This window comes from Rhizopus microsporus (genome assembly GCF_002708625.1).
Source record: "Rhizopus microsporus ATCC 52813 unplaced genomic scaffold scaffold_8, whole genome shotgun sequence".
NCBI classification, from domain to species: Eukaryota; Fungi; Mucoromycota; class Mucoromycetes; order Mucorales; family Rhizopodaceae; genus Rhizopus; species Rhizopus microsporus.
In genome coordinates, this window is record NW_019671923.1 from 314,572 (window position 1) to 341,352 (window position 26,781).

At 37.0% G+C, this 26,781-nt stretch overlaps 11 protein-coding genes across 11 annotated transcripts; 5 read left to right on the forward strand and 6 right to left on the reverse strand.

The window, feature by feature from the left end:
• Positions 1-842: 842 nt before the first annotated feature.
• Positions 843-1,523, reverse strand: RHIMIDRAFT_215230 (uncharacterized protein; the record flags this gene model as incomplete). Its single annotated transcript, XM_023607279.1, has 2 exons — positions 974-1,523; positions 843-923 (listed from the first exon to the last, which is right to left on the reverse strand). Coding segments are annotated over exons 1-2 (519 nt in total), but the record flags the coding sequence as incomplete, so codon positions are not given.
• Positions 1,524-2,467: 944 nt separating this feature from the next.
• On the reverse strand, positions 2,468-3,491 carry RHIMIDRAFT_282306 (uncharacterized protein). Its single transcript, XM_023613068.1, has 4 exons — positions 3,226-3,491; positions 3,070-3,170; positions 2,914-3,007; positions 2,468-2,872 (listed from the first exon to the last, which is right to left on the reverse strand). Exons 1-4 carry the CDS (start codon positions 3,484-3,486, stop codon positions 2,531-2,533), a joined length of 798 nt encoding a protein of 265 aa, XP_023466216.1. The 5' UTR covers positions 3,487-3,491; the 3' UTR covers positions 2,468-2,530.
• A 91-nt stretch (positions 3,492-3,582) lies between these two features.
• On the forward strand, positions 3,583-7,330 carry RHIMIDRAFT_133207 (ARM repeat-containing protein). Its single transcript, XM_023605569.1, has 9 exons — positions 3,583-3,677; positions 3,750-3,867; positions 3,917-4,009; positions 4,064-4,342; positions 4,395-4,485; positions 4,535-5,544; positions 5,592-5,841; positions 5,901-6,735; positions 6,787-7,330. Exons 2-9 carry the CDS (start codon positions 3,751-3,753, stop codon positions 6,863-6,865), a joined length of 2,754 nt encoding a protein of 917 aa, XP_023466217.1. The 5' UTR covers positions 3,583-3,677; position 3,750; the 3' UTR covers positions 6,866-7,330.
• Position 7,331: 1 nt separating this feature from the next.
• On the forward strand, positions 7,332-8,118 carry RHIMIDRAFT_133073 (putative AP-4 complex subunit sigma-1). Its single transcript, XM_023605568.1, has 6 exons — positions 7,332-7,500; positions 7,549-7,582; positions 7,632-7,684; positions 7,734-7,773; positions 7,830-7,858; positions 7,917-8,118. Exons 1-6 carry the CDS (start codon positions 7,369-7,371, stop codon positions 8,046-8,048), a joined length of 420 nt encoding a protein of 139 aa, XP_023466218.1. The 5' UTR covers positions 7,332-7,368; the 3' UTR covers positions 8,049-8,118.
• A 329-nt stretch (positions 8,119-8,447) lies between these two features.
• RHIMIDRAFT_282362 (uncharacterized protein) lies at positions 8,448-10,963 on the forward strand. Its single transcript, XM_023613069.1, has 11 exons — positions 8,448-8,576; positions 8,633-8,889; positions 8,941-8,942; positions 9,018-9,037; positions 9,103-9,285; positions 9,345-9,393; positions 9,445-9,539; positions 9,598-9,844; positions 9,894-10,013; positions 10,067-10,123; positions 10,177-10,963. Exons 2-11 carry the CDS (start codon positions 8,734-8,736, stop codon positions 10,619-10,621), a joined length of 1,374 nt encoding a protein of 457 aa, XP_023466219.1. The 5' UTR covers positions 8,448-8,576; positions 8,633-8,733; the 3' UTR covers positions 10,622-10,963.
• A 189-nt stretch (positions 10,964-11,152) lies between these two features.
• RHIMIDRAFT_237437 (HCP-like protein) lies at positions 11,153-13,286 on the reverse strand (the record flags this gene model as incomplete). The annotated part of the gene is made up of 4 exons (XM_023608759.1): positions 11,153-11,396; positions 11,452-11,784; positions 11,834-12,006; positions 12,060-13,286. The coding sequence occupies 4 exons, from the start codon at positions 13,284-13,286 to the stop codon at positions 11,153-11,155; spliced, it is 1,977 nt and encodes a 658-aa protein (XP_023466220.1).
• Positions 13,287-13,382: 96 nt separating this feature from the next.
• On the reverse strand, positions 13,383-14,260 carry RHIMIDRAFT_202430 (uncharacterized protein; the record flags this gene model as incomplete). Its single annotated transcript, XM_023606609.1, has 3 exons — positions 13,383-13,594; positions 13,649-13,925; positions 13,973-14,260. The coding sequence occupies 3 exons, from the start codon at positions 14,258-14,260 to the stop codon at positions 13,383-13,385; spliced, it is 777 nt and encodes a 258-aa protein (XP_023466221.1).
• An 87-nt stretch (positions 14,261-14,347) lies between these two features.
• On the reverse strand, positions 14,348-15,755 carry RHIMIDRAFT_313300 (uncharacterized protein). Its single transcript, XM_023614857.1, has 3 exons — positions 15,310-15,755; positions 15,008-15,249; positions 14,348-14,958 (listed from the first exon to the last, which is right to left on the reverse strand). Exons 1-3 carry the CDS (start codon positions 15,716-15,718, stop codon positions 14,407-14,409), a joined length of 1,203 nt encoding a protein of 400 aa, XP_023466222.1. The 5' UTR covers positions 15,719-15,755; the 3' UTR covers positions 14,348-14,406.
• Positions 15,756-16,446: 691 nt separating this feature from the next.
• RHIMIDRAFT_215238 (SRF-TF-domain-containing protein) lies at positions 16,447-17,726 on the reverse strand. Its single transcript, XM_023607280.1, has 4 exons — positions 17,454-17,726; positions 17,219-17,392; positions 17,088-17,159; positions 16,447-17,015 (listed from the first exon to the last, which is right to left on the reverse strand). The coding sequence occupies exons 1-4, from the start codon at positions 17,640-17,642 to the stop codon at positions 16,656-16,658; spliced, it is 795 nt and encodes a 264-aa protein (XP_023466223.1). The 5' UTR covers positions 17,643-17,726; the 3' UTR covers positions 16,447-16,655.
• Positions 17,727-22,595: 4,869 nt separating this feature from the next.
• On the forward strand, positions 22,596-22,802 carry RHIMIDRAFT_190395 (ankyrin; the record flags this gene model as incomplete). The annotated part of the gene is made up of 1 exon (XM_023605928.1): positions 22,596-22,802. A coding segment is annotated over one exon (207 nt), but the record flags the coding sequence as incomplete, so codon positions are not given.
• Positions 22,803-25,629: 2,827 nt separating this feature from the next.
• RHIMIDRAFT_282394 (uncharacterized protein) lies at positions 25,630-26,313 on the forward strand (the record flags this gene model as incomplete). The annotated part of the gene is made up of 2 exons (XM_023613070.1): positions 25,630-26,143; positions 26,193-26,313. Coding segments are annotated over 2 exons (635 nt in total), but the record flags the coding sequence as incomplete, so codon positions are not given.
• Between the last annotated feature and the right edge of the window lie 468 nt (positions 26,314-26,781).

Consider the following 26,781-nt stretch of genomic DNA (forward strand, 5'->3'; position numbering starts at 1 on the left):
GGGAGAGATATTTAGCAGGTGACATTATAAAAAATAAAATTAGTAAGTTTGTACATGCATTGAAATAGTATTTAAATATCGGCTTGATACGCGTTGTCCGGCATATGGCTATTTATTGATGGATAAGGTAAAAACTGATTGAGTGGGGTTGAACACGTTGAAGACTGAAGTGTTGAAGAAGTTGTATCTGATGTTGAAGTAATAGGATTATATGGATGATCCTGGTTGTGCGAGAGAAGATCAATAGATGAAGCTGCAGAAGGGCGCATGAAGACGGCAGCAGCGGCAGCAGCCACAGCAGCAGTAGACGAAGCAGCGGCCACAGCAACAGCAGCAGCATTAGAAGATGGAGATGCACTCTCATGGTACGAATTCATGTTTAACGCGCTGGGGTAATATCCTGCGCCATAAAAGGGGTACTCGGGATAACTGCTAGTGTTGCTTTGATTGTGTGCGTAAAGCAAGGCATGGGGATGGGACGATTGAACAAGTGGGTGAATAGATCCATGTTGAGGACTACCTCTATATCCAGTGATTGTACTTGGAAAAGAATGTGATTGAAGCGATGTATCATAAGCGCAGTCCAAGAAATCGTGATCATCTCGGTCATACATTGGGTGAAAATAAGATTTTTTCGGCGAGGAGTTAGAAGACATACAGGCATAGTTAGGCGAAGCTTCATAGCCACCAACGGAAGAAGGTGGGTCAGAAGATAGATCACTGCCTTCTTTTAAGGAAGATGGCGTACAGACAGTTGGCATACCAGAGTCAAACGAATAAGCATGTCTTGTAAACCTTGGAGGACTTACGCTTTTTGTCACAGTAGGACTGTGTCCACTGTTACGACGTGTAATACAAAATGGACAATGCCGAACGAATCGAGCGACAAGCTCCTTTGGAATCCAAGAATACCTTTTGCGTACCTATTTATTGAAGATGAGATTCTACTACTTTAAATTCAGCATTTCCTTACCAAAGCCGAAGTTTTATCACGCCCACCGTGATGTGCCTCACGATGTGCTTTCACAAGAATGTCATAAATTTGCTCTTTAGTAGCCACAGGCTTGTTGTCATGACAAACTACATCAGATGAACCTGATTGAAGTTGAAACATCTTTTTCACCCAAAAGCGGAACTGGGCAGTTGAAATAGCAGTGTTTCTAGGATCTCTCAACACTTGCTGAATCTGTGAGTAACGATGTTGATCGACCAGAGCCTTGTCTCTTTTTTTAGGACTGAGATTATTGAGGTAATCGTCAACAATGGCACTAAATTCTTGAACAGTAGGAATTTGATCATCATCATCAAAGATTTCGTCAAGAGGAGCTGTTGGTGGATAAAAACGAGGGCAGCTATCAAAGCGATAGCCACCGTAAGGGTGGTGATAGTACGGTGACACTGTTGAGTTCATAAGTATTGATAAAATTTGCTATAGAGAATAGAGAAAGAACAGATGTAACGTAAAGTACAAGTATGGTGTGTATAAAAGTATATATATATATAAGTGTTATATAAGAGACTTGAGAAAAGGCCGTAAAATAAAGAAAGAAGGAAAGAATAGAAAAGAGAACCAATCTCTTTTTGTAGAAAAGGGGGGAAAACATGTTAAGTTGAGAAATGCAGTGGTGTAATATCAAGGAATGAACTATTTAATCGGAACTTTGTATGTATGGATATTTATTATTCATGCAGCCGCACGGGCCTACCTTGCATTTAACCAAAAGAAGGGAGTAAGGAGACACGAGAGAGAGAGGAAGGGGGGAAGAATAAGATGAATAATAAGAGTATATGTGCAAGTGATAGGTGGGTAAACAATAGAGTAAGAGGAAGCTTATTACCGAAATTTTGCTAATGCTTAAAAAGATTCAAGTCATGACCAAGCAAGTTACTCTTTATATTCCTTTGCTTTTTGTTGTCTTTTTGGACCCTGAGTTTCTGATACTAAAATAAAAGAAAAAAAAATTGATTTACACTTTAGGCGGGAGAATGGTTACAGGGAGACACCACGATCGAATACATCAAACGTGGGCTACATTAAAAGCTTAATTCAGGGCTATTTTTTATAATAGCTTATCAGTTTGTTTATTTTAATTAGTTTTCTGTTGGATCTTTTTCTGATATTTTTACATAAATAAACTAGTATTTTTGTTTTCTTTCTCTTTTTTCTTTCTCTTTCTTTTTCTTATTTTCATAACTCCTAAAATGCTCTCTTTTTTATGCGGCATTTATAAGTAAACCCTTAATATCGTACCCTGATCTAATTACACAAGCGTGTCATACTCACATAAAAAATGTGTTCAATCAGGAATTATTTACATCATATTATTCAAGGCAGTAAGCCTGCTTAGTTTATATTATTCCCATTCCAGAATAATTGACATTGTCTACTCTGCCGTTTTCAAAAAGAATGTTTCTTTAAAATTCTGAAATATTCAATGCTTTTTTAGTGTATAATGTTGAAATACATTAATTTATATTTATGAGCATTTTATACATGGTTGTGTCTAGTGGCCATTTTTATAAATAATGCTTAATCTGTGTTATCTTCTGTGTTATCTTCTTTGTTGTCTTCTCTGTCGTCTTCTCTACTTTCTGTTGCCTCTATTGTATTATCCTCTTGTTCATTATTTTGTTCTACTTCATCGCACGGTCCTTCTATACCATTCATCTTTGGTCGATCCATATCCTGTTCGGCCACATCATTCGTCTCTTCATTTGCTTCTTCATTTGTTTCTTCATTATCACTCAAGGGAACTGTAGATGCCATGGAGACAGTACCATAAAATCCTTCCGAGTCATCCTCAGTTCTTTCTCTAGCTGCATTTCTACGTCTATCTACAAACTCCTGCCAACTAGACCTCACTCCCAATGTCTGTTTCAATAAGTAACCGTTATTACTATCAATCAATTTACCTTTTGGAGAGCACGAAGGTATTTAAGATATGTTTTATAATGCTGGGTTGGGTTCACAACCAATTCACAAACACGCTGAATGGTAAATGGGCAACTGTGTGTTCATACGTGTAGCCTCGTAAGTCAACATCTCTTTTTATAAACACATCAACTTACTCTTCTAGCTTTTGTAATATTTCTGAAATATCTGCTGTGATGCGATCAGCTTGATTTCGTACATTGCTATCTTGTAGTTTAGGATCCATAATGCGTGATTGCTGCAATTTATCACTTCATCAATACATCAATAAAATAAATAATAAAGAAGCTAACCTTTGATACAATACGATTCAAGATTATCCTCAATTCTGACCAAGGTGTCATGACTTGATTTGTTTCTGCAATCTTTTCAAGTGCCTCAAGTGCCTGTTGCTCTGATGATTTTAATGATTCAAAACTATCTTCAATCTCTACAAGATCTGGTCGTGCTTCTTGTCTAACACTTGACTGTCTTTCGGTTACTGCATTACCATTACTTTGTTGGCTAGAGCCATTTGAATCCAAAATGCGGCTGTCATTGCCAGGGCTTGACATTTGAGAAGAAAAAGAAGAGAAAAAAAAGTGTAAAAAAAAAATAGTGTATTCGCGCTTACCCCGCGTTCTTATTGGCTAAAATGACCTTTACCAAGCAACAGTTCAAGGTCTACTTTAAGTAAAAAAGAAAAAGACAAAAAGACCTAAAGAAGATCGCTTTTTGGTATATTGCTTCCTAACCATCAAGTGCAGTAAGGGTCTTTATTAAGAAAAATTATTATTTTTCTTCTTTTTTTTTTTTTCTTCTCTTTAACTTTTTAAAGGATGGCCAATTTGGAATCTGCAGCTGAAGTGCTTAAAGCACTCCATGACCTTTATGATGTGGACAATTCAGCAAATAAGAAAGAAATTACTCGCTTTTTAGAACGGTTTCAAAGAAAGGTACGCCTTTGTTTATGACATGCGTATAGATGCTAACTTGGTATTCCAGCATGAAGCTTGGGCAACTGCTGATTACATTTTAAAAAGTGACAACTCAAACGTACAGGCTTATTTATTTGCTGCACAAACCCTCAAGATCAAAGTAATGTTTTATATTTACAATGTCAGGGCCTGCATAACTTATTCCTTGTAATAGATTGTATCCGACTTGATTGATTTAGACGCCACAGCTCGGTTACAATTACGCGATTCGCTTTTAGGATTTCTATGCACGCGTGTTGGTGAGATCCGAGCTGTAAGAGTTCAGCTATGCCTTGCATTAGCTGACCTGGCCATTCAGATGCTGGATTGGAAAACGGTGATTCCTGATCTCACAGAAGCATTTGGTCGATCACGAGAAAAGGTCACTCTCTTTCTTGAGATACTCAAGGTTCTATCTGAAGAAATGGAAAGCAACTCGAGAATACCTTTAAGTGTAAGTGATGAAAAGGAGAAATAGGATCAGGAACTGATATCCTCTTGCTCAGAATGAAGAGTATAAAGCAAGAGCAAAAGAGCTCATTGACGACAACGCCGAAGAAGTCTTGCAGCTACTGAATTCGTATATGCAAACTAGTGGTAAGTACAGCAAAGTATGCCTAAGAGGGATCTAATCATTCTTTTGCAGGAGACGATGTTGAACTTCAGGAGCAGATATTTAGATGCTTGGATAGTTGGATTTATACAGGATCAATTGACATCAAATCGCTTGTGGTCAGTCCCTTATTCGGATTTGCATTTGAGGGACTTGGTTCTGAAGAGCTATTTGAAGTTTGCTCTGATGTCATTGTCGAGATTATAAGGGAAACGCGTGATGTGAACGAATATAAAGAAGTGATAGAACAGATTTATCCACTGTTTGGACCTATGCTTAACAAATTAAGAATAGCCATTGGAGATGACAATGACGAGGCTGTTGCTGGCTATTGTAGAATATTTACCGAAGCAGGTGATGCATATGTGACATTAATCGCCCTACATCCTGAAGCATTTGGTGTACTACTTGATGGTATTGGTGAATGTGCAGCCTACAATGACTTTGAAGTGGTAGAGATGACTTTCAAATTCTGGTACGAGTTGACAAACACCCTTATAAGCGAAAAATATCAAGCAGCCATACCACATTTAGCGCCCTACTTTGATACACTAGTGGATATCATGTTAAAGCATCTTCAGTACCCTCCCGATGAAAACGTCATGACAGCAGAAGACAGAGACGAGTTCCGAGACTTTAGACATCATATGGGCGATACATTAAAGGACTGTTGTCGTATTCTAACGCCTCAGCGCTGCTTAGCAAAACCACTTCACTTGGTTACCAATTTACTTGCTCAACCTAATGCGACTTGGCAACAAATTGAAGCGCCTATTTTCTCTCTTCGTTCAATGGGATCCGAAGTTCCGTCAGACGAAAATGAAGTGATGCCAGCCATTATGGAAATGCTATCAAAACTGCCCGACCATCCAAAGATTCGCTATGCTGCGATACTTGTTATTTCACGCTATTCATTCTGGACAAAGTATCATTCTCAGTACATCACATATCAACTAAACTTCATTTCTTCTGGATTTCAGGATCCAGAAGTAGCTGCAGCTAGTGCGCTTGCTCTTAAACATCTTTGCAAGGACTGTAGTAAGGTAGTGCCTTTTAATTATATTTGTTTAATACCTAACCATTTGTATAGCAACTTGTAGAGTACATCTCGCAGCTACAAGTATTCTATGTCAACATTATTAGAACGCTTGATTACCCTGATGATAATGAAGTAACTGAGGCTATTTCACATGTACTTGCTCAGCTTCCTGTGAATGAAATTCAAAATGCATTGCAAATATTTTGCCTGCCAGTCGTCCAGCAACTACATGAGCTTGTGACAAAAGCTCAAAGCGGTGTCTCGGTTACTGATGATGTTAAAAGCTATGTAAAAATTGGAGGTACGTGTTTCTTTTCTATTAAAATATATAGACATTATATAACCCTGTATTCCTTATAGACACTGCAATGCTGATTAGTATATTCTTCAAAGTCATTCAACCTGAAGTACCGCTCGGCCAACCTCATCCATGCATTAATTTTATCAATGAACTTTGGCCCGTGTTTGACCTGACACTAACTCAATTCGGCGGTGTGAATACGATCTGCGAGCCTCTATGCAAATGTTTTGTTGAAATGATTCGTTCTTATCGTCAGCATCTTTTGCTCTTAGTTCCTCAAATTATGGAACGTATGGTGAAAGCATTTGAAGCAACTGGTCACGGAGTGTATGTGTGGGTAGCTCAGAAACTAGTAGTCAATTTCATTCAACAACAAGAGATGACTGGCTTGTGCTGGGAACTTGTCAAAAAGATGAGCGAAATCTTGTTTATAAAGCTACAAACAGTGCCACTTGATAACATTTCCGCAGCAATAGGAGATTACTTCAAACTGATCACTTGTATCTTAAAGGATAGACCCGAGTTACTTCTGCAGGACCCTGTGTTATTATCGACAGTGTTTAGAGCAGGTTTGGCTGGGTTGCCGATGAAAGATAACGTCAGCTTGTTGGATACTATTGCATTTTACCGTGAATTGGTGGATAATCATCTACTAGTCGATATCGTACTTGGCTTATTTAAGGAATTTGGAGGAAATCTGATATCACTATTGATGAACGGAATGCTAAGCTACTTTTCCTCGGAAGTAACTGATGATTCGGTGAGATTGGTGGTATCGCTATCAAAATCACTGCCTAATGAATCTATCCAATGGATGGCAAGTGTTATGGATCAAGTACCTATGGACTATACAAGCGTAGAAAAGAAGAGCGAATTTATGAACAAGTGGGCAGCGTAAGTGTTATAGATGATCGATCGAATAAGTGACTAACATGATTTACCAAGGGCAATTCATGAGCAGCAATTTAATAAGCTAAAGTCTAGTTTATCAAGGTTTATAGCCTTAAATGAAAGAGATACTTAAAATAAATTTTATTTGCTTTTTTTATCCAATCTTCTTGTGAATTAGGTCATATGACTTTGTAGCTCTTGTTGTACAGTCTAACTTGAGGTTAAGCACGCCACATTACGATATACAATAGTGCGTCTTTTTCTCTTAATTTTGTTCTAAGCTTTCTTTTTGTCTCGAGAATACGGATCAGTAAAGCACTTGAATAGCTAACACTGGTACAAGCAATACCGAATTTACCTCTGGAATTAGAATGTCTGTATCACACACTCTCTCTGTTTGATGAGTCTATGTATAATATTTTAATCAACCTAATTGTCTCGTGGCGAGTCTCTCATCTCACATACAATTGCTGTTCTTCGTGTTTAATGTTTGTTTCAATCATTTTATCCTGTTTCTTTTTTACATATTGACCTATTGAAATTCGGGCTCCGCAGTCAGATGAATTTAATTACTATTTTATAAAAATAATTCTTTTTCACTTTTGTAACAAAAGAGAGAGAAAGAAAAAGAGAGAAATGATACGATTTTTTTTTATAGTCAATAGATCATGCAAAACAAGATATGCGAAATATTATCAGACAATTCAAGATACTCCAGCATTTGAGTTAGAAATAGCCAGGAAATGTATAACAAGAAAACAGAATCAGGCAAGAATAATAATAAGAAGAAGAAGAACGTTTCTAACTAAAGAACAGACACTATTCTTTCAACTAGATGAGTATAAAATAGGTAATTTTACTACAGGGCGAAAAAAAAAGGAGTTACTAAAAGTAGCAAGTTTACCGTGTGTATGCTTCGTTATACTTTATTATTGGATGCGATCTGGACGACGTATGTTTATAGAAATTAGATTAAACTGGATATTAACCAATTATAATAGAATGAGTTTTCTATGCTTGAACTCATTCAACTCTGTGTTGGTGAGATTTAAAAAAAAAAAAAGAGTTTGAAAAGCCATGTTAATTCATTGCCATAGAAACTATGAACCAAACATTTGAAAAAGCAGTAAGAACAAATATTTTTTTTTCTTGTGTAAAACTGCATAATAAGCAAAATGGAATAGACGGAACTTGATCTTGTGTTCAACCTCGAAAAAGTTCACATGATCATTGACGAAGTTATAGCAAAAGGTCTCATCTTAGAAACCAATCAGCAGAGGCTTCTTAATTTTATGGGCAGCCTTTATTCTATCTAATGTCCGCCTATCGCTTTTTTTTTTCAGATAAAATTTGCGCGTAACAAAGATTAAATTTTGTTTTTAAGCTTTCTCTTCCTTTCTCTTTTCTTTTAATTATCTCTTTTTTTTTGTATGAGCAATAAATACTCGGTAGAACAAGAAAGCACTATAAAAGCTCATCACAGCGCAGAAAAACCTCCTCCAGAATACGAAATTGAAAAAATGGACAGTAGTTCATACCATTCAAAACGATCAAAAAATGCCATTGGAGATGAAGAAGATTTAGAATCACTTCAACATGGAACTCATAGAGGTTTAGACGCTAGACACATCCAAATGATTTCACTGGGTGGTGCTATTGGGTAAAAAGATGGTCGATCAATATATCATATTTCTTTACTAACTCTTACTTTGAAGCACTGGGTTATTCTTGAGTTCTGGTAGCAGCATTGCTGAGGTTCACATCACTTTTCCTTTTTTTAAAAAAAAACCTAATCGACTTTTTGTAGGCTGGTCCCGCTGGTGCTTTGATTGCCTACTGTGTTGGTAAGTAGTACACATATTGAAACTCAACGAATAGTGTAACTTACTATTTTTGTTAGTGGGATTTATGGTAATTGACCTCAACTTTGATTTCTCAATTAATACAGTTCGACTTATTTTGTGATGATAGGTGTATTGTATTATGACATGTCTAGGTGAAATGGCTACCTTCATGCCTGGTAAAGCAATTTATAAGCTTCTGGCATATTCAGTGTACTCATTGGTTGTTATAGTATCCGGTTCATTTAATCATTATGCAACAAGGTTCGTTGAACCTTCACTCGGTTTTGCTTTGGGTTGGAATTATTGGTTCTCAGTAAGTTTTTTTTTATAGAAAGCACACAACAAAGCTTAAACTAATATTCATTGTTTTCATAGTGGGTAAGCTCTTAAAGACATGATGCGTTCTTTTTCTTTACTAACCAACATCTGCCCTCGATCAAAGTCTGTTACAATTGCTACAGGTACGATATTAGAAAATGTTTATTTTGAAACAACATGGATTGACAAATAACTACGTAATATACAGAACTTGCTGCAGCTGCGACCATTATTAAATTCTGGGGTCAACTTATGCCTGACCCTGCATGGTCAACCATCTTTTTAGTGCTAATCGTTGCTGTCAACTTTATGGGAGTTAGAATCTATGGTGAACTCGAATACTGGTTTGCCTTGATCAAAATTTTAATTGTTATTGTGTTCATTATTATTGGTAAGAAGAAGAAAAACATTACGCAGCCAATTACGCTGGTACTCAATGATTTAAACTAGGTATCCTTGTTGCTGCTGGTGCTGTTGGTGGCCATGTAATCGGTTTTGAGTAAGACCCCTTTTTTTTTTTTTTTACACAAAAACTCACCCTACATTTTAGGTACTGGAAAAATCCTGGTGCTTTTAACAACGGAGCAGTAGGCACCATAAGTGTATTACTTTCCGCGGGTTTCTCGTTTCAAGGAACCGAAATTGGTAATAGTGCCATACCTGATACATGTGACCCTGTGAGATACTAATTTGTATTGGATAGTCGGTATCACCGCTGGTGAAGCCAAGAACCCTACAAAGACTGTGCCAAGGGCCATTCGTAACACCTTCTGGCGTATTCTTGTTTTTTACATTTGCACTATCTTCTTGATCGGTTTGTGTATTCCTTATAATGATGAAGGATTAACCAACCCTGATGGCGGTGCTGGTACTGCCTCTTTCACTTTGATTTTCCAAGCTGCTGGTATTGATGTCGGCGCCCATATCATTAACGCAATTGTCCTTACAAGGTATATCAAATGTAATTGTTACACGAGTATCTTTCTTATCTTCAAATAGTGTTTTATCTGCCGCCAACTCTTCTTTATACACTACTTCTCGTACCCTCCTTGGTCTTGCAAGAGATGGCAACGCACCTGCTTTCCTTGGCCGTGTGAATAAATACGGTGCTCCTTTTTGGTAAATATAGTATAGACTTTCTCACGATCATTTTCTCACGTTCTTCAACCCAGGGCTGTCATCGTTTCCTCTGTTATTGGCTTTGCCTGTGTCTTTGTATCGATTTATAGGTAAGTACGCATGTGTAACCTAATGATGTATATAGTAATCATGATTGCTATAGTGCTGACAAGGCTTTCGTTTGGTTCCAAAATATTACTGCGGTCTCAGGTTTCATCAGTTGGGCTGGTATTGGTGGTGTTCATATTCGTTTCCGTCGTGCTTATGTTCGTCAAGGCAGAAGTATAGCTGAGCTTCCTTACACAGCAATGGCCTATCCCTTCAGTGGTCTCTTTTCTTGTATTCTCGCCATCTTGATCGTCTTGGGTCAAGGTTACGATGCCTTTACTCCCCAATTTGATGCTGTTCAGTTCTGTACTAAGTATGTTGGTATCGTTCCATTTATCTTGTGCTATGTCATTCACAAGGTTGTTACAAGAAAGAAGTTGGTTGCCTTGGAGGAAGTTGATTTCGAAACAGGTCGTGTCACCCGATTTGATATTGAAAAAGACGCCGAAGTAGATGAACATATTCCTCGTTGGAGACGTTTTTTCAACTTTATAGCCTAAAACGTCATACAATACCCTCTGTTACTCTCTTTCTCTCTTTTTTTCTTTTGCTCTCTGAATTGAATATACACCATTTTACTTATTATAAAAACGTAATTTAATCAAGTTATAGACTATAAACAGCGTCCTCCATTTGGCAGTGTGTAACTCATCTTGAAACAAAGTTACACAAATTTACAACTATTCCGCGCTTGAAAAGTTGCACACTCGTACATAGCTTGACCCTGAGGGCTTTCATTGTATAGTTTTTAGAAATTTTGTGAGTGCATAAAAGTAAATAATCTTATAAAATAAAGCCCTTGTTTTAATAGATTGTTTAAATATATATATATATATATATATTATCAAGATCTATTGCATTACAAGCCGTATATAATCTGTAAAACATCATGTTTATTAGGTGCCTTTTATTCTCAATGAAATGATGCTCAGAGTACAACAGAATATATTCTTGGCAACACAGATAAATGACAAAATAGTACTGACAAGATAATTCAAACGGCTCAAAGGAAAATAGGAAATGCCGTTTATTTACATGACATGACAATCATTCTCTACTTTAGCTTTTCTTGATTGTTCAGCAATTCGTATGCTTTCTTCATAGTATCTTTTACTTCTCTTCCTCTTTGTGCTTATGATCACACTCTTTCGTTTGTTGAAAGGGACGTTTAGCTTATCCTCTGCAAGTTTATATCCTTTGGCAGCCGATTTACTAAACCACACGAGTGCCTGGGAGTAATCTGGATATACTCCTATCCCTTCTTCATAGTAACATCTAGTGGGTAATACTAAATTAAAAAAGAATAACAAAAACAATAACAAAAACGTACCCTAATGTATATTCAGCAATTTCGTTCCCATTTTCAGTGGCATATAGACACCACTTATACGCCATTAAAGCATGAGGACTTAGATAACCCGGGATACCATCTTTGTATAGTCTTGATAGTTCTAACATCGCCTCATGAGACTTTTTTTCAGCTGCTCGTGTATAGTATTTGAATGCCTCTTCATCACTCTTGACTTGTCCAAGCTGACCATGTTCATAGATCTTTCCTAAACGAAAAGCGGCGGCGGCCATACCGAGTTCATCTGCCTTTTTAAAATATTGAATAGCCAAAGGATAATATTGTTCAGTTATCCATGAGGATAAAATGGAGTTTCTATCATCTCTTTGTGAGTATACATAAAAGAGAAATTTGTCCTACTTACTTTTCAAGGTCAATACTTTCAAGGTCATTTGCATAGATGCATGCAAGGTCATATGCAGGTCGTGCACAGTCTTGGTTATTCCCTGCATCTGCGGCTTGTTTAAGGAAGGCTAGTCCCTGATGTACGTCTGTTTCTTGACTCAACAGACCACGCAGTAAGATATTTGCCAGTTTCTTAGCGTTAAAAGAAGGTTAATAACATGAAATAGTTGATTCTTTAAACTTACATAAAGTGCCAATGTATGATTCTTTGAAGCGGCATATTTATAGCTTGTGATTGCCTTTCTATATTCTTTTTGGCTCACGTAATACTCTGCAAGTTCATAGTGTGCCTCTGTACAACCCAACTTGGCTGATTGTTGAAAGCACTTGAATGCCTTGGAGTGATTCACTCTTTTATATTGTGATCCAATAAGATGATACTGCTGACCAAAGCGATGCCAGTGACCTTTAATATACAAAGCTTCAGGGTGATTAGACTTGGCAAGCTTTTCTATCCAGTACTCTGCCTCTTCTTGTAAGCGCTCCCTTGTCTCGGCAGAAACAGATGAGATGGCTTCATTGTTGGTTTGATTGTTATTGGAATAGAACAATACAAGCTGAATCAGGTACTTTGCATAGGTGAATTGCGTTTGAGGATCGTGTGTCTTATTGGCCATTCTACGAAATGTCTTGATGGATGCTTTATCGTGTGTAAGACTGAATGAGGTCATGGTAGGAATAGGTGAGTTCATAAAGTAAGTGTTTTCTGGCTTGACTGTCGTAGGTTGAAATGGTGGTGTCATCAAAGCGTGATTTATCTGTGATAGGTTCTGGACGTCCATTAGTAAGGAATTCTGCAGTGGTTCTTTGTTGTATGCCTCCTCTTGTTGATGCTGATGTTGATGTAATGGGAATGGTGGTGAAGAGACAGAGCCAAGGTTTAGAGTGCTTATATCATCCAGTATCTCCCTTGTTTCCTGAGCTTGGACTGTCGAATCAATGGATGATGAGGGCGATGTTCGACCACTTTCAAGGCTTGGTTCGCCTTGATCAGAAGTATCTGCATGCTCAGATATTATATAATGATCTGTTGTTGTTGTTGGAGGTAGCGTTAGGTACTCCTCATCCTCCTCATCCACTTCTAACACAGGTGTCATTAACTTTTTAGAAAAGAAAAATGAAGGCTCTGACAAGATATAAGTGCTTGTCGGGATCTCTGTCTTTGTGGAATATACACCGCCACATTCTTCTTCTTCTTCATCGTCATTTATTGTCTGAAATATTTGTTGAGCTGTAAGTCTCTTTTGATTCTTGAAACTGTCTATTACATTCTCAATCTTGTTTAGTGGTAAAGTAGGTATGTCTCTGGATGAAACACGCTCGGGTATCTTTGGTAATGGGCGTGATTTTTTCATAGAGATTTGTTCGACCATTGTCTTTTCGTCCTTATAATTGTTATTGTTTTCAGTCATTGAATGATACATAAAAGAAAGGGTTAAATTTGTGTATTGACGACTTTTCTGATTTAGAGAGAACAGTAAACAAACTCACTAAAAAAGGCAATATTTTTATTTTTCAATTTTTGATTTCAATGCCTGGTAAAGGGTTAAACTTGACAATAGCTTAGCATCAGGCGACTCTTTCCATGCGTCTTTAAATGAGACCAGTCTTAACGTAATGTTTTCCCCATGATCACGAAGGCCCGTCAATTTGCCCTCTAACTCATCAATCTCAGACTTGTCCAGATGCTTCACGCATGCAAATAATCTTAAAAACTCATCTAATCGATATATAATGATTATTACTAGTTTACTCTTTGTAATAAACATTTTACCTGATCCGCCTGCAGAAGGGTACACGCCACGGTATTGATCACCGTAGGCTAACTCAGTTAGATCTACAAGTTCTTCTTCTTTTATTTTTAATCCAGTTTCCTCTTCAATCTCTTTTGCTGCTGTTCCAACGAAATTACCAGACCCATCTAGCATACCAGCTGGTAGCTCAGGAAAAGCAAAATGAGGTATAGGTATACGTGGTTGAAGAGTAAGTATGATTTTATCTTGTTCATCTTTAGCTTTCAGTACAAGTAGCATAGATACAGCACCTCCTCTCTTTTTCAAGATATTAGCTTATATTTTTTAAGCTTGATTTACTTTACCATAAATACAATGCCTGGTGCACTTTTGCCTGTTTTCTTGTATTGAACATTTGCTTTAAATTTGATGAATCCAATTTTATCACCAAAACGGTCGATACTCTGTATATCAACAGATTTAAAGTCGAATTCATTTTGACGTGACTTTTGCTGTTTATTAAATGCTATAAGCCAGTCTTTGAAAGGTTGAAAAGCCAAGACATCATTTATTTCATGCTTGGAATATGCGCTATAAACAGGAACAGCCTGATTAGCAATGTGAATGGTTGCTTTTACTTGTTGTGAAGTCATCAAGGTGAAATGACGAGAAAAAAAAGTTGAAAAAAGCAACTTGCGCATATTTGGTAAAGCAAGCAAAAAAAAAAAAAAAAGGAAAAACCCCAGTCTTACAAAGAGAGAGAGAGAATGTTTTATTTAAAAGTTTATATATGAATTTATTATTTCTTAAGTTTAGGAGGATTTGGTTTTGTTACTTTTCCACCTTTACTACGTTTACCTCCTTCAAAGCCAGGACGTGCCTTCTTCTTGTTTCCTTTAGGTTTAATACCCTTCTTCTTGTTTTTCTTTTCTTCTATCTTGGCTTTAATGTTTTCTTCTCTCTTTTTGATCGAATGCATCTGATCCTTCTTTTGTTTTTCTAAACGTTTCTTCCATTCTTGTGCACTCTTTTGCTTTTGTTTCTCTTGTCTCTTTACTGTCTTTTTCAATAATTTAGGATCATCCTTCACTTTTTCGCCTGTTGCTAATGCGAGCACTTTATTCCATTCTTCTTTTTCCATCATTTCTTCAGCCTTTGATTTATCTTCTTGCTTCAACTTTTCAAGTTTCTCCTTCTTTGCTTCTGCTAATTTCAGTTGTGTCTTGGCATCAGTAGGTCCCTTCTTCTTCTTTTGTTCTTTGCCAACATTTAACTTGCCAAAGAATACATCAGCATCTGTTTTAATAGAATCTGCAGAACGTTGATTGCCATTGGGCGTTGTATTGTTTGTCTATAGCACATCTTAGAAAGGCACGCTAAAAAAAAAATAACAAGATTACCTTCTTATCGACTTGCACAAGTTCTTCCGTTGGCACATTATTGCCCTTTTCTTTCTGTGCCTTGATGGCCTTCTTTCTATCTTCCTTCTTTTTATTTCTAGCAGACAGAATTTCATCACGACTTTTAGGTTTAGCTGAATTGGCTCCTGGAGCATTACGTTTCTGGCGTAGTTGATTGATTCGTTCATGAAGGCGATGACGGAGTTGTTCGATGTCACTTTTTTCCATTGGTTTAAGTTGAGCTGTACATTACAATCAATACAAGATCCAGGAGGTAGAGACGTTTACATTTATTTATTTACCTGGCTCTTGTGTACTTGTTGAAGTAGATTCAGTTGCTATTGATTCACTATCATCAAGACCGCTGAATCCACTTGAATCAACTTCCATAGACATTTCTTCCTCTTCTTCTTCTTCCTCTTTCTTTGCTTCTTCTTCTTCTTTTAGTTGTTTGGCCTTTTCATCTTGTACGTCCATCACCGTCTTTACGTTGTCAGGATCAAGCTTTGCTTTTTTTGCTTTTTTGGTTGCTTCTTTAATAGCTTGCTTAGGTGCCTTTTTACGTTTGTTGTGTTGGAATTTTGAATCAATATGATCATTTTTATCCATGACGTAGAATTTGGCGGGTATAAGCTTTAGTAAGTTATCAAATATGTGTACATCTTTAGCTAAACGCTCCGATAAAGAATCAATCAAGTGATTTTGAACCATGACTTCTAGTTTAATTATGAAAAGGACAGAAAAAAAGAAAAAAAGAAATTTTGTGGCGAATATTAAAGTCACATTGTGACTTGTTTAAATATACGACTTGTTTAAAGATGAGACCAAAGATATGACCATCTCATTGGATGCATTGTCCTTTTTCCAAGTCAATCCTAATGGTGAATCTAATCAATTTCTATAGTTAATCCCTTTCTCCTCTTGATTTACAAAGAATACTTGAACTATTTCTTGTTTTCTCTTCAATACAGATATTCCAAGTTTATGATTGGCTAGCTGAGACCTTCTATTTTACCATAAATTCAATTGGACAAGAGAACCAAAGTGCAATACTGACGTAAATTAATATCGATTGAGCTGGTATTATAATGTATAACGAAAACCGAACATCCCTAATACATCATGACATACAATCACGGACTAAGAGTGTTTGATCAAAAAACATGAGCATTATAAAGGAATTATAATTGACAAGTCTGTGTATTTATTCATTTGATAAACAACTACCTCTCTTCCTTAATTATTTACACATCTCTTTATCCAGCTGTTCCTGTAACAGAGAAAACCCATACGGATACCTCTTTTAATTGTGTTACACTTTATTAGCTGCAATGATGCCTATTGCAAGCATCACTTACAGATGCTCTAGGAAAACGGCTTTTCCTATTATACGTCTTGATCTCTTGTTCTTTCAAGCGCATGTAGAATGCCTATTATGACCCTATCTTCAATAGCTTCACAAAAATAAATGTCTTTTAACTGCTAGAACACCTTTAACATCAGATTGACATATAGAACCAACACTCCATTATTCATCGTTATCAATTGCTTATTCTGTAAATAATGATGTCGAGACTAACTTTTAAAATGATAAAGATAACAGTTTATTAAGCTCATTCATAAAAAAAAACATAAAGAAACATCAACCTCAATTGATCCTTGATTTATCTTCCTCTTGCTTTGTTAAGGCTGCCTGTGGGTTCGTATTAGGTGGCTGCTGTTGCTGAGGTTGTTGTTGCTGCTGCTGCCAGTATCCTGGTTGCTGTTGTTGAGAAGACATATAATGAGGCTGCTGATTACCATAGAATGGTTGTTGCATGCCATATTGAGAAGGCTGCTGTTGACTTGATTGCTGATAAGTAGGATAGTTGTATGGCAAATGACTACCCGTATTGTTTGTATTAGGAGCACCAGGTGCGTATTGTGAAGAAGCATATCCAGGTGCTCCTCCTCCCACACCATATCTTGTATTAGGTGGTTGAGTCAACTCTTGTTTTGGAGGTTCAGGCTAAATGAATATAAAGTTAGTATATAACCGCCTTTTCTCTTTTATTTTCTCATTGGTTATTATTATTATTACCTTTGTGTCTTCAAACTTGGACTTGGCGTCATTCACTTGAGGTGAAGTGTTTGAATAAGACGCGTCCCCAGACTATGAATACCAAAAGAATAAGTTTCAAATACGAAAATGATGATTATTTTTTTCTTTACCGTAGAAGGTTCACTTGGATCAGGTGCATTTAAGCAAGCTTGAATAAGGTTTTTTCCTTCTGGTTTTGTCACAATAGGCTGTAATTTAACAGTTGTAAAGGTATACACAAGCCCGGTTTCAGAAACAACTAATAGTAATACTTGAGTACCTGTCAAAGTACTTAATTCATAAGCCTAACAAAAATGGGTTACTTTGCTCCATCTTGCGAATTACTATAAATGTATGTTTATATACCTTTTTCATAATTCCGGCTTTTCTTTTAGAAAAGGTGATATGTCTTCTATTTTTGTCCTCAATATACTCTATCTTGATCTTTCTTCTGCCAGAACGTCTAGCAGGCTTCTCGGAATCAGAATCATTGCCACTGTCATTGGCAGGATCCTCTGTTTCAAACATTTTACTGTTATTCATATCATGAGACATCTTTGGTAAGGGGTCAGCGGGGAAAAAAAAGGTAAATCAAATATAAAAAAAAAATGGTTATTGGGGAGGCTAAGCTGCCATTGGCTTTTAATTGGCCCAATGTTAAGCGATGACATAATAAACTATTTAATGTCCGGTATCAGTCTCGAACGCCCAGAAAACAAACAAGTGGGAGACAAAATTTGCCGTTAAAGAGAAAAAAAAAAAAAAAAAGCCAAGAACAAACAATGAAAGGGAAAGAAGGGGATATAGGATGATGTCTATCTAGTTTGAATCATGATGTTAGAAATTAAAACCAAGAATAAAAGGAGACCATCTATGGAAAGATCGCTACTTACTGACTAAATTTGTAAAGTAGGTTGAACTTCAAATGTATACTATGTTAAAAATAATAAAAATAGAGTAATATTATACGCAACTGTTTCTTTTGAACAAAAGGAAGGGGCGCTCTTGTTCTATTTCTCTTAATAAACAACCATACTCCGTGTAAAAAGAGAGTGTAGATGTAATATTTAGTTTTCTTCTCATTATGCTGATCTGTTCCCTTATAAAGCAAATAACCCCTGAATTTTATTTTTATTTATTTAGAAGCTGCAAGAAATTTACATTATAAAGAAATCTTTCTAAAAAAAGACATATGTATTTACACGTGTTTACATACAGCAGTTAAGATTCTTCCTGCTGTCTATCCAATTTATATATCCATTCTTCAGGTAGATTGGGTAATGCTTGATGCTCATTATCCATTTCAGATAAACTGGGTAGACTGAATGGCAACATGATTTTAGTATTAAGCATCTCTCTATTTTCTTCCAAACATAATTGCTCAGGTGGACGAGTGAAATAAGATAGACTTGATCGTCCATAGATACTTGTACGATGATTATTGGCTTCACCTGACTGCTGTCTGACCTTGTCTTGTACACACTGCATTGTATATTTCTCTATTTCATCTGGTATTCGTGGTTCATTAACTTCATACCTATAAGAAAGCACACATCGTTTGATCTGAGATGGACTGAGAGCATTCAATTCTTGAATGACTTGAATAAAGTGAACCAAATCCTGTAGCTGAGTTAAACACTGTAAGAGCTGAAGTAGTTGTGTGATTGGGTTTAGACAAGATACAACTTGAGTAAGAATTCGATGAGTTGAAGCCCAGTCTTCTAGCTGAGAGAAATTCATTCGTATTTGCATTGCTTTGGATCTACAAATATATTTCTTATTTGTCAAGATGCGATTGAATGATTCACAGGATATAAAATGATAAAGTTGAGTGAATAGTTGAGTAATGATGATATGATGAACTTGATAGGATTGCAAAATATGTAACAAGGAGGAAAATAGTTGAGTGATGGTTTGTGGTGAAAATGTGTACATGGACAATCTATTGTTTTTAGTGGAATTGTTAAAGAAGAACCTTTGCCAGCTATCTGCAAATTGAACTTGCTCCATATCGGGTATAAAATCATGATCAAGAAGCGCCAAGTTGAGTATACGTACTATTCTTTGCTCTGTATCGCGTATAAGTGCTGTATATAATTCGGAGACAAGCTCTGATAACTGAAACTGCTGTTCGACTGTAGCCAACACAAGGCTATTATCCTTTTTGAGGTAAAATAATAACTGAGTCAAGTTGGCAATCCAAAAGATTAATAAATGTATATCTGGGCCCTACAAAAGAACTGAGAGTTATAAAAATAAACACCACGTGTATATATATATAATTTACGTTTGGGTTGATCAGCATATGGATTCTATTAAGTACGCCCTCGATGATGGCTTCGAATGATGGCTCGGTTGAGTAATAAAAGCTGTATCTTATGCTCAGGAATATAATATTGGCTGGTATGTACATATCATCTCTATTATTGAGTGGTAACTGAAAGTGTACAATGATTGAATCTAATATGTATTGTAGATCATCTTGGTTGAATACAAACATTTGGTCAGGAGAACACTTGTCCCACTGAAATGTACAATCTCGTTCATCTTGTTCACATAGATCAAAGTCATAAGACGAACAAGACGTAGAAGAAGAAAGGGTTTTTGAAAAAGTACTTGATGCATTTGAAGACATACTGTCTCTTGAGTCTGTGACCAATAAATCAGCCATTTTTTGATCATCTGTGCCGATAAAGTCAAATACAGTTCTTCCTTTAACTGATTTAGTCTCTAATGAAGCACCATTATTAAGTAATAACTGAACAATTGATTCATGATGATTAGTAGCTGCCCACATTAATGCCGTCCAACCCACTAAAATGAAATGTTAATGAATTTGTTTCTATCAATTTCGTTATTTTTGATATATTAATCCTACAGCTATCTTGAACATTTATATCTGCTCCTGCTTCTATCAGCACTTTGGCGACTTCTGCTTTACCAAAGCATGCTGCATAAACTAATGGTGGTGTACCATCCCTATCTCCTGCATTAACAATATAAGGGTCTATCTCTGGATCTGACAGCATTTCCTTTAGCTTTAATATATTTCCTGAATGAACTGCCCTGTTAAACAATATGCTATTGTCTTCTGGTTCATTATTGTTTATGTTGTCAATAGATACACTAAGTAGTTGAGACACTTCATGGCGACTGTCTGCTATTCTCTTTGACATTTCCTCCCAAGATAATGTTTCCAGATGTTTTAATAATATTTCTTTCTCATCGTCTACTTCTTGACTCGACATTTAAGCAAAAATAATAATAAAAAAAAGGGGGGAGAAAGAGACAGTGAGGAGGGGTTACAATTCGTATTTGGCCCTTTTTACTTGGTTTTCGGACTTTTTCAAAAAAAAATTAGGACACCAATTTTGGTGAACACTACACACACGAGGAAATCCACGAGAAGGTTAATCCTACGGGCGCTTCTTCTCCTATACATGTGGCGTCACTATACAACTTCACACTACCAAACTGTCTACCTAACCTAAGGCTGTCCAGTGAAATATCATTGATATAAAATACGTATATACCATAATTACTCTTGAATGACCTTGGCTCTTTGCTGATAGAGCTGACCACATAAAATTAGAATAAAAAATAACAACATTTCTTTTTATCCCTTTCTTCTTGAAAAGAATACAAACCAAGATGAAAACCTTATAAAGTCATGTTTAGCTTGACGCTATACATTCAAAAGTTTTGTTGGACGGTATCATTGGCAGTGGGTAGGGGTATACTTGGATGGCATATCTAACTATCTAAGACGACAGAAAAGAAAACATACGACGGGAAGAAATACAACATCTATTCCTGATACTTCTCCAATTAAATATTTGGAATCACAACAAGTGAAAGTCTCAGAATTCTAGGCTCTTGTACCATTTTTATTCAAATATAAAATGAAAAACATTTTTTTACAGATAAGACGTAGAATACTGTAACCATTATTAACTTTATTATAGTAAGCTTTGTCTTTTAAGTGCAAAGAATTGTCATCCTATTATTCTTGCTTGTATGGAAACAAGATGAGTATTAACCGCCTGTTCAAACTTTTCTTTTCTTGTTATTGTTTGTCTACAAAGCAAGAGGAGGGGTATGAATTACAGAACTCATCAAGCTGCCACTTTCCATTATCTCTTTTGCTCCATAAACACCGTGATCTCCAACACCGAGTTCAACACAGCCAATTTCATTTAACAAAAATGAAAAACTGATGTCAGAGTGATTACCTAAGGCTTGTTTCTCTCTTCTCGATTGAGCTAATTGCTCTCAAGCTATCCTTACCCTCAGCAGAATATTTGTTCCCACTGTTTCTACAGTATATTTATACGAATAGGCTTTTGCCTTACTGAACCCTTGAGACTGTTGTATTCAGCTTTACATATGAAAAAAGCTTTAAGTCGACAAAAAGTAAAGTAGGAGACGCGTGAATTTATAGGGGAGATTGAATGTTGCCGTGCATGATTTAATGTTCTCACTGGTACTATTTATGCTTATACTGTTATTCTAGTTTCTATGGCTACTCTTATCAGATACACAACAGAGATATATAATTTTGGATGTATGCTTTACTATAAGATTACGGTTATCTAATTAAACACGTCAGAGATTTTGACAAATCCGCAAACATCTTCCAAGACTTGCTCTCTCTCTTCTGAAATCTTCAAGCTCATCATTATCTACAAACAACATTACATAACATTGAACCTTTTGTTTCATGCAAAGCTTTTCTGAGCCCTCTATTGGGTCTTTACCGATAATGATCCTTTCTAACTCTGTAAAGATTTCCTCCATTATGCATTCAGGGACAGGAACAGTGTCAAGTTCGGTCAATTTAGTAAGATCTCTATATTGAAAAGCGAAATTTTCCATTTCTGTACTATTATTTGAGCTCGTGTGGTCATCGACGTATGATTGAATAACGAGCTTATAGTTAATGAAGTCGTCTAAAAAGAAATCTATAATGGTCTGGCTTATTTTTTATTTTGTCCAAAAAAGAAAAAAGGAAGTGTCTCATTTTCGATCTCAGATCACAACACTGTATTAAGAGCTATTCTTTGCGCTCTTTTCTCTTTTATACAACAAACAATGGGAGTGGACATTCTCGAGTTTTGTACGCCTCCTATTCCTGGCCAGCAGCACAAATATTATGGAAATGCACATAATAACTTTATAAAGCTACCAATTACCATACCTCCTCACACAAAAATACAAAAGACACCAATCAACAACAGTCTACACTCTATCGCCACTTTGGGTGACTTGAATTTGCTGAAACAAATCTTGCCTCTTTTACGTACACCACAAAAGGCTGTTAATGAACCTCACCACTCAACTGGACTAACTCCTTTACATTTTGCTGCTTCAAGAGGACATTTGACAACCGTTCAGTGTCTTGTTGATGACTATTCAGCTTCTATCGATGTTAAAGATAGAGAAGGGGAGGTAACAATAATAATAATGATAACTAAATAAAAAGAAAGAAAATTAATACGTACACTTTAGACGGCATTATCCAAAGCTGCCTATAATGGTCACCATAATATAGTTCAATATCTTATATCAAAAAAGGCTGACGTTCACCTGAAAGATAAAGATGGCTGGACGGCGTTACATAATGCATGTGCCCGGGGATATTTATCCATTGCACGTTTGCTTGTTCAACAAGGAGCACGTGTCGATGTCAAAAGCAAAATGGGGCATACTCCACTCAGTAAAAAGAAAAAGAATAAAAAGGGAGAGAGAAGGATTGGACATTTGTTGATACTTATCTTCTTGTATAGTAAATGCTGCCTCAAAGGGGTATACAAACATTGTCGAATATCTCCTGACTGAAGCACACGCCAACCCGCTTATCAAAAATAATTTTGGAGAAGCTGCATATGATGTGAGTGCAGCAGCTGGAGAATCCTATATCTGCGATATGCTCTATAAGGCCGGAAAATCATGGTGGGAAATGCAGCATTCGAGCCCATATCAGTTGCTTGACTATCACGTTACTGTCATGGTTATTCTTCATGAAAATGAAAAATCGTCCTCGATGCTTGGATTGCTATCAAAGCCTCACTTTTCACCCAATACAGTAACAAAACATGGTCCTTGGTCGATTTATCCCTCGGGCCAATCCTGTACAAAGGACCAAGTTCGGCTACCCCAGAATGATCATGGTAGTACCGACTGGTTTTGGTTGATTGATTGGCAAATTGACTACAGCAATCCACGGGTTGATGCGGCATCCGGGTGGCAATACGCTCGCTCATTTGATGAACCAGATGAAAAATGGGTACCCACGATGCCCACAAGCGGATACGGATGGGTCAGACGTAGGAAATGGATTCGGGTGATGAAACGTAGGATGGATCTGTTAAAGGGAAACCACTTGGGCAATATCATGAATGACGATCAGGACGACTACCTATGTAAAGCAGAAGATATCGTGCAAAATTCGAAAACAGAATCTGTCTCGTTGAATGCAACTAGTAAAGTTCAACAACTTACGGTAGAATTGCGTTCGCTTGAAGAAGCCGTTCAGTTGCTTCGTTCAGGCATGAAAAATGACGGAAACCAGTATAGGTTACAGCAAGCAAATACTCTTGTCACGTCATATACCCTGCAAATTGAAAAGTTAAATTCTCAGATAGCTCAACTTGCTCCAACGGTAGCTACGCCTATATCGCCTGTAATAAAGCAACATAACTCGGAACTTGCTCGTGAGTTGGGCTTTGCCGAGAACAGACATTCATCATCTGGCGTCGGCAACACGGCAACGACGACAGCAACAACAGTAGCAACGGCGGCAGCAGCAACAATTACGACAACTGGGAACAATACAACTGATTTGGATTCAAATCCTTGGTCGAGAGATACGACCATCATCGTGAACTGGCAAGACAATTTATTCGAAAGCTCAAGTCTTAGTCATGTCGACCTTGTTGGTCATGGAACAGAAGAAGAAGAACCAAGTCGAGAACCAGAAAGAGAGCAAGTGAAGAAGTATACTTGGGAATTAGATACAGATGTGAAAGAGTGCAGAGGTTGTAAGCGACGATTTGGTCTCTTACTTCGAAGACACCATTGCCGATGCTGTGGTACGATTCATTGTGACCGATGTTCGACCTCTCGTGCTTACCTTCAACCATCCCAGATCCTACAGGATCCTCGTGGACCCTTTGAGTCATTGGAAATCCTTTCGTCACAGCATCAACGTGTTTGTGATAATTGTTATGCTAAACTTGGTGGCTTGCCTCCTTCATAAGATACCATTTTTTAACCTAAAAAGAGACAATCACGAAGCTCTCAAGAGATCACTGAAAGATTTTATTGGACAAACTCCATTTTCAGTAGAGATCATTACAAATTTACAAGTGAAACAAAATAAAAATTCTTTGTGGACTTTTTCAAAAAGAGACAATTACAGAGATTTGATGAATATGGACCACCTTATTTACCTTCCCTCATTCTGATTGAAAGACTGCTGATGAGATATCAAAAACATATTAAAAGGGCTCTTCTAGATGAGAGCTTTACTCTTATGCCTTATGTTATGTACAAAAGCTTGAATTAGAGTTTGATGGTCTTTATAGTTTTGAACAATTATTACCCTGAGACGGTGTTAGAATTAACATTGTTGACCTTTTCAGTCCCCTTTCACACCAAGAACCTGCTTTGGAGAATGAGGTGTTAGGGCTGGTGACGAGGTGTTCATTGCTCTAAGTTCACCGTCTGTCTGCTTTCCTTTTTTTATGATCACATACAAAGTTTTAACATTGCTGAGACTGTTTTGTTATTGCCATTTCAAATATAAGATTCGTATTAGTAAAAGTTATAGAGAAACAGAAACATTATCATCATGATAAGCACGCAAGATTGTCATTTGTTCTTCAAAGAACGTTGTACAAAAAAAGGGCAGGCAGAAATTTAAAACAAAAAGCACTGCCATGACAAAACTCTTCTACTAGTTATTATTTTGCTAGAATTACTGTGTCAATGAATATTTACGAAGAAGGTATTGTTCCAGAATATTATGTTATTTTATTTCTAATTATCAAGATAATTTGATTAGCAGTTCGAAAATACATCCTTTTCGCACAGCGATTAGATTTACTAATTTCTCTTTCAAGATTCGTGAACATCAATAAGAAACTAATTGCCGAAGAACTAGCAACTAAAGGTCAGGACCTTGAGCAGCTTAAATCAACCTGGGGAGGCCGATTCGGAAAAATTGCTAAACAGTCGTTGAAAGAAAACGAGTTTATGCTTCAATTATGCACGTTAATAAATATATGCGAATAATGAATAATATCTTTGTCTAAATTATAAAGTCTTTTATTGTCAAAAGAAAAGAAAAGCGATGATGTAGTCAAACTGTTTATTGTCTTTTGCCAATTATATTTTTATTGACCGACAACCATTTTTTTTAGAACCGCCAATTGGAATCATACTTATCCCAATCATTGTTGCCTCCGTTCCAGGTTCCGATGAGGTGGTAAAGGCTCTCTCGTGCCACGCTTTATTTTCAGATAACATATAATAAAAAAAAATGTTTTCAATTCCTATTTCTTTAGATCTTTTTCGCGCCGCGCATCGTGGTAATAATATGTCCAATGATCAATCTGAACAATTGTTTACAAGAGAACAAGTCGAACAAATCATTGAGGAAATGTCAAGAAAAATCAATCTTGACAGATCAGGTGAAGATCCAACAAACCTTCCAAACGAAATCTTGGAAGAACTAGAGAACAGCTCGCCCATCAATTTACAGAAAAACATCAAAGAATTTGTTAAGAACCTTCCAAAGTACGAAGGTAGTGAATGGACCAACAATGAGATCTTCAACAAAGAGTTCCACAGAGAGCTTAAAAGGAAAACTGTGGATGCCCTCCAAAGTACAAACGCAGTATACAAGGGAGCTGATCGACTCATCATCGCAGGAAGAGCAGCAACTGGCCTTTACGAAGAATGTCAACAATTTCTTGAATCAGGAGGAAGCGAAGAACAATTCTTTCACATTATGGAAGGCATCAGACAACTTGCAGTTTACTCATACGCCACGAGTAAGACCACCAAAAGTGAAGCTAGGACAATGGCGACCAAGGCGCTCAGGCTCCCCGATAGCGTCAAACACTTGGAAGAAGAACCTAGTGACAAGGCCTTGGCCTTGGGCAGAGAAGAGGTTGAAAGAATTTTTCAAGCCAGATACGAACAGTCCATCCTCAGAAATGCAGTGGGACGACAACAACAATAACAGAGGATTTGGACGTGGAACCTTCCACAGGTCTTTTTTTTGGACGCAGCAAGGGCCAAATACACACGGAGGCCCAAAGCTCCAGTCAACCCCAATAATACCGCCATCAACGCCAGCGTCTTTCCCCACGACAACGGCGCATTACGCCATACTGAGCGATGGTATATTACCAGGGGGTCGTCTCCAACGTTTTTCAGAACAATGGAAACGGACAATACTTCATTCATGGCCTGTGTCAGTAGTAACACAAGGATATCAACTTCAGTGGAACCACAAACCTCGACCATGGAAATATACTCCGATGAAGTTCACGGAAGAGGAGAAAGTAGCAGTGGACGAAGCAGTGAAGAAATTTCTGAACTCAGGCATAATCGAGCGTTCCCCGTCTCAGTGCAAGAGCTACCTATCGAAATTCTTTACTGTGAAAGAGCCAAACAAACGCAGGCC

Bases quoted from the DNA above. Each gene is read 5' to 3' on its own strand.
- RHIMIDRAFT_282306 (XM_023613068.1), bottom strand. From the start codon at position 3,486: ATGTCAAGCCCTGGCAATGACAGCCGCATTTTGGATTCAAATGGCTCT. The intron at 3,171-3,225 runs GTTAGCTTCTTT...GATAAATTGCAG, and splicing joins TGAATCGTATTGTATCAAAG to CAATCACGCATTATGGATCC. The intron at 2,873-2,913 runs GTAAATTGATTG...TTATTGAAACAG, and splicing joins ACCTTCGTGCTCTCCAAAAG to ACATTGGGAGTGAGGTCTAG.
- RHIMIDRAFT_133207 (XM_023605569.1), top strand. From the start codon at position 3,751: ATGGCCAATTTGGAATCTGCAGCTGAAGTGCTTAAAGCACTCCATGAC. The intron at 4,010-4,063 runs GTAATGTTTTAT...TCCTTGTAATAG, and splicing joins CACAAACCCTCAAGATCAAA to ATTGTATCCGACTTGATTGA. The intron at 5,545-5,591 runs GTAGTGCCTTTT...CCATTTGTATAG, and splicing joins TTTGCAAGGACTGTAGTAAG to CAACTTGTAGAGTACATCTC.
- RHIMIDRAFT_133073 (XM_023605568.1), top strand. From the start codon at position 7,369: ATGATACGATTTTTTTTTATAGTCAATAGATCATGCAAAACAAGATAT. The intron at 7,501-7,548 runs GCAAGAATAATA...ACTAAAGAACAG, and splicing joins TAACAAGAAAACAGAATCAG to ACACTATTCTTTCAACTAGA. The intron at 7,583-7,631 runs GTAATTTTACTA...AAAAGTAGCAAG, and splicing joins ACTAGATGAGTATAAAATAG to TTTACCGTGTGTATGCTTCG.
- RHIMIDRAFT_282362 (XM_023613069.1), top strand. From the start codon at position 8,734: ATGGCTACCTTCATGCCTGGTAAAGCAATTTATAAGCTTCTGGCATAT. The intron at 9,845-9,893 runs GTATATCAAATG...ATCTTCAAATAG, and splicing joins AACGCAATTGTCCTTACAAG to TGTTTTATCTGCCGCCAACT. The intron at 10,124-10,176 runs GTAAGTACGCAT...TGATTGCTATAG, and splicing joins GTCTTTGTATCGATTTATAG to TGCTGACAAGGCTTTCGTTT.
- RHIMIDRAFT_313300 (XM_023614857.1), bottom strand. From the start codon at position 15,718: ATGGTTCAAAATCACTTGATTGATTCTTTATCGGAGCGTTTAGCTAAA. The intron at 15,250-15,309 runs GTAAATAAATAA...TGTAATGTACAG, and splicing joins AACAAGTACACAAGAGCCAG to CTCAACTTAAACCAATGGAA. The intron at 14,959-15,007 runs GTAATCTTGTTA...GATGTGCTATAG, and splicing joins TTGTGCAAGTCGATAAGAAG to ACAAACAATACAACGCCCAA.
- RHIMIDRAFT_215238 (XM_023607280.1), bottom strand. From the start codon at position 17,642: ATGTCTCATGATATGAATAACAGTAAAATGTTTGAAACAGAGGATCCT. The intron at 17,160-17,218 runs GTAAAGAAAAAA...TGGTATTCATAG, and splicing joins ATCCAAGTGAACCTTCTACG to TCTGGGGACGCGTCTTATTC. The intron at 17,016-17,087 runs GTAATAATAATA...ATATTCATTTAG, and splicing joins CCAAGTTTGAAGACACAAAG to CCTGAACCTCCAAAACAAGA.